This window comes from Olea europaea, chromosome 7 (genome assembly GCF_002742605.1).
Source record: "Olea europaea var. sylvestris chromosome 7, O_europaea_v1, whole genome shotgun sequence".
Lineage (NCBI taxonomy): Eukaryota > Viridiplantae > Streptophyta > Magnoliopsida > Lamiales > Oleaceae > Olea > Olea europaea.
In genome coordinates, this window is record NC_036243.1 from 22,633,333 (window position 1) to 22,636,566 (window position 3,234).

Below are 3,234 nucleotides of genomic sequence, written 5' to 3' on the forward strand. Positions count from 1 at the left end.
TGAGGTCTTGTTCGTTTAACTCAGTATACGTGGCTGTTACTCATGAACAATCAATAATGCAATTCTTGATTTATCAAGGATGACTCCATAAAGTCGAACTTAAATGATTACTTTTTTTATTAAAATAACTTCGAAATCGACTGAGGTTCCAGCAATATATTTGTGTAAGGACTCTAATTAATGTTCATCTTAGCTGACAAAAGCGTTTTAACAGACATTGGATTTCAAGTATCCTTTATCGGTCTCACGTATACACTTGAGCTGCTCAGCAGTCGAGGAATACGTGGTAATTTAAGGGATGAAACTTGCTGTTGAAACTGAAGATTGTTCGAGGAGGATTTTTCCCATGTCATTTTTATTTTGTATCCAAATAGTTTTGGATAACTGGTGAGTTTTGACAAGATAATCATTAAATAAGCAAGAACACAAGTGGTTTGATTGAATGTAATATTATCTAACTTGAGTTCATAAACTGCCTATCGTTCTGTGCTTAATTCTGGAAAATTGTTTTATGATCCTATTGCATTTTTAACTGTAATATCTTGCAGTGGCTAGTCTGGACTCTGGAGAAAGCACCTCGACTGGCGAATTTGGGCTTCTTTGATTCCTATTGTTGGAGGGATTCTCCTCACTTCTTTGACACAGCTTAGTTTTAATACATATGATTTTGTGCTGCTTTAGTCGGTTGCCTGCAACGTCGACACAAGACCACCCTTGCAGAGTCTCTACTACATGGTTAAATTTTGTTTATAGGTATTATCATCCTATCAGGATCCAAACTCTTCGACTTTACTGAACAAACGGGATAAGATTTCTTCTATGCTGTGTAATTACAAGTTAAGTGATTAGGTTATACAAGAAAATCTTGAAAATTCTGAATTTATAACCTATCTATTGATTAACGTGCATTGAATTGTCCTACATCAATTGTGAATAAGGGTTAATGGTCAGTTTATAAATGTGAAGGAAAACTTCACCTCTAAACTGAGGTTAAAAAGGTCAAATATCACCAAACACTGATATCAAAACCCAAGTTGTTAACAAGTTTCAGGCCCAACAATCACACGAGATGCGGGTTTATTTTAAGAGAAGACAGGTTTGGTCTCACCCAAGGTCCGGTGCGTGAGGAGGAGATGGGTTTGGCTCGATGTATGAGGAGGAGATGGGTTAGTCTCCCACAAAACCCGATATGTGAGGGAGAGATTGTTGAAATTGTCCTGCATCGATTGTGGAAAGAGTTGGTAGTGAACTTACAAGTGTGTGGAAAAGTTTCAACTAGCTATTGAGGTGTCATAAACATTCTGAGTGGTACAATTTAATGAATTTATAGTGGTGTCAAATGGATCTAGCGATTCAAGGAAAAAGCCTAACCCACCTCGGGACTGGACGTGGTCATAAACAGGTTATTCTGAGTGGTACAACTACTCGGCCAGTCTAGTCAACACCACTTCACCCACACAGACAAGAAAGAACAGAACAAAAACCATAAAGAAAGTGCATAGTATGAAGACATGGAAGAGGGTATAGTTTATTTTAAGTGCGATTTTGAATCTAGCTAGGAGTTAGGGTAGAATTACATACTAATGTTCTTTGGAATTAGACGGAGCAAGTGAACACACATTTTCTACAATTAAGTAATTATTTCCCAATATAATACTTATCTAAATTAAGCAGTAATTTAAGCCAAAAGCCAGAAATTCTTATGCCATCTGGTGCTGATAAGGTACCCACTAACTCCTTTGCTCTGCTTCCTTACTCCAATTGTCAAGCAATCCAACACATTTATGCACTGTTCTACAAATTCCTCTGTGCTGCTCTTCAGGCAGAGGCTGCCAAAATTGCATAACCCACAAAAATAAATTTTTACAGAAATCAACAAAATATGAACTAGAAAATAGATTTATATAGTCGACCTCAAATTTATTGTAAAACCAAAAAATAATTTATTGCAGACCCACTAGAAGTTCATTCTGTAAATCAACAAAATACTACCTTCAACGATTGATGTACCAAATCTCAAATTTATTGCAAAACCCACAAGAAAGATCTACCAAAGTCGAGATAAAATTTATTGAGAATAAGATTCAGTGACGAGAAAGAACTCACCAATTGAGTAATGGGGAGGGTTTCTTCTGACCTAGGACTAGCACAGACACCTCAAGCTTCTTCACCTGGCTTATGACGGTGCCCAACTTTGGACCTTGGATCATTAATGCTTCTACTTCAACCTTACAACAAAAAAAGAAAAAAAAATTAATTTAGATGAGAAAAAATTGCAGGTCCACAGATCGCAGAGAGATGACAAGGAAATTAAAAGGGTCTGCAAGAAATCCAAACTTCTGATTAAAGGAGAAAAAATCTTTCTTTTTTGACTGAATAATTGAAACAAAACAAAGTTGTGAACTTTAAAGTGAAAGAAAAATGACAAAGTTTATATTATTTAAGTAATAATTCCAATTATAAGCAAAAATTGATGACAAGAAAACGATATATTATGACGACCTAATACGTATATGTTTAGGTGGATCCACACTACAATCTGCGAGATGAAGTTGATAATATGATTAAGGTTCCGCACGGTCCAATGAGATCAAGAGACAAGAATATCAACTAATTTTCGAGTTTGATATGCTAATAATGGCACCAAATCTATCCACAAAAATCCATCAAAACACTCAATGCTAGAAGTTTTAAAACTAACCTCAGGCTTACAAGCCTTACAAAGTGAGCCAAGTGTGGTGGCAAGGTAAGGAGAGTTACCACAATCACAACCTCCGGCGTCGGCGGCGGTGGAGCCTTTGCAAGAAGAAGGGACAATGTGAAGAAGAGTGAGAATATCACCCTTATTAGTAACATGAGTAAGTGCCCACATCATTGCATGTTTTGAATGTGAAGACTGATCCACCACCACCATTACTCTTTTCTTCATTCCATTAAGCATTCCATTCTCATTTCTATACATATTGTTCAGTCCCTCCATTTGTTTCAGACTTTCCTTCCACCCACCACCGTCGCAGCTCCGGTTGTTTCCACCACCATCCCACCTCCTTGATCTAGATTTCCACCCTTCTTTTCCACTAAACTGCCTCAAGAATGAACCTGAACTTTGCATTTTTCTTTTTCTGTTCCACCACCTTGTGCCTTAGACACTCTGTGTGAGGGGTACCTGTTTTATTGTAGGCGTGGAGGTAGAGGTGGACGTGGGTGGAGGTGGAGGTGGAGGTGGGGGTGATT

General features: G+C 37.6%; 1 protein-coding gene and 1 pseudogene across 1 annotated transcript; one reads left to right on the forward strand and one right to left on the reverse strand.

Moving 5' to 3' along the window:
- Window positions 1-785, forward strand: part of LOC111397461 — a 2,200-nt pseudogene extending 1,415 nt beyond the window's left edge.
- A 714-nt stretch (window positions 786-1,499) lies between these two features.
- LOC111397460 lies at window positions 1,500-3,234 on the reverse strand. The gene is made up of 3 exons (XM_023024404.1): window positions 2,702-3,234; window positions 2,107-2,228; window positions 1,500-1,829 (listed from the first exon to the last, which is right to left on the reverse strand). Exons 1-3 carry the CDS (start codon window positions 3,110-3,112, stop codon window positions 1,679-1,681), a joined length of 684 nt encoding a protein of 227 aa, XP_022880172.1. The 5' UTR covers window positions 3,113-3,234; the 3' UTR covers window positions 1,500-1,678.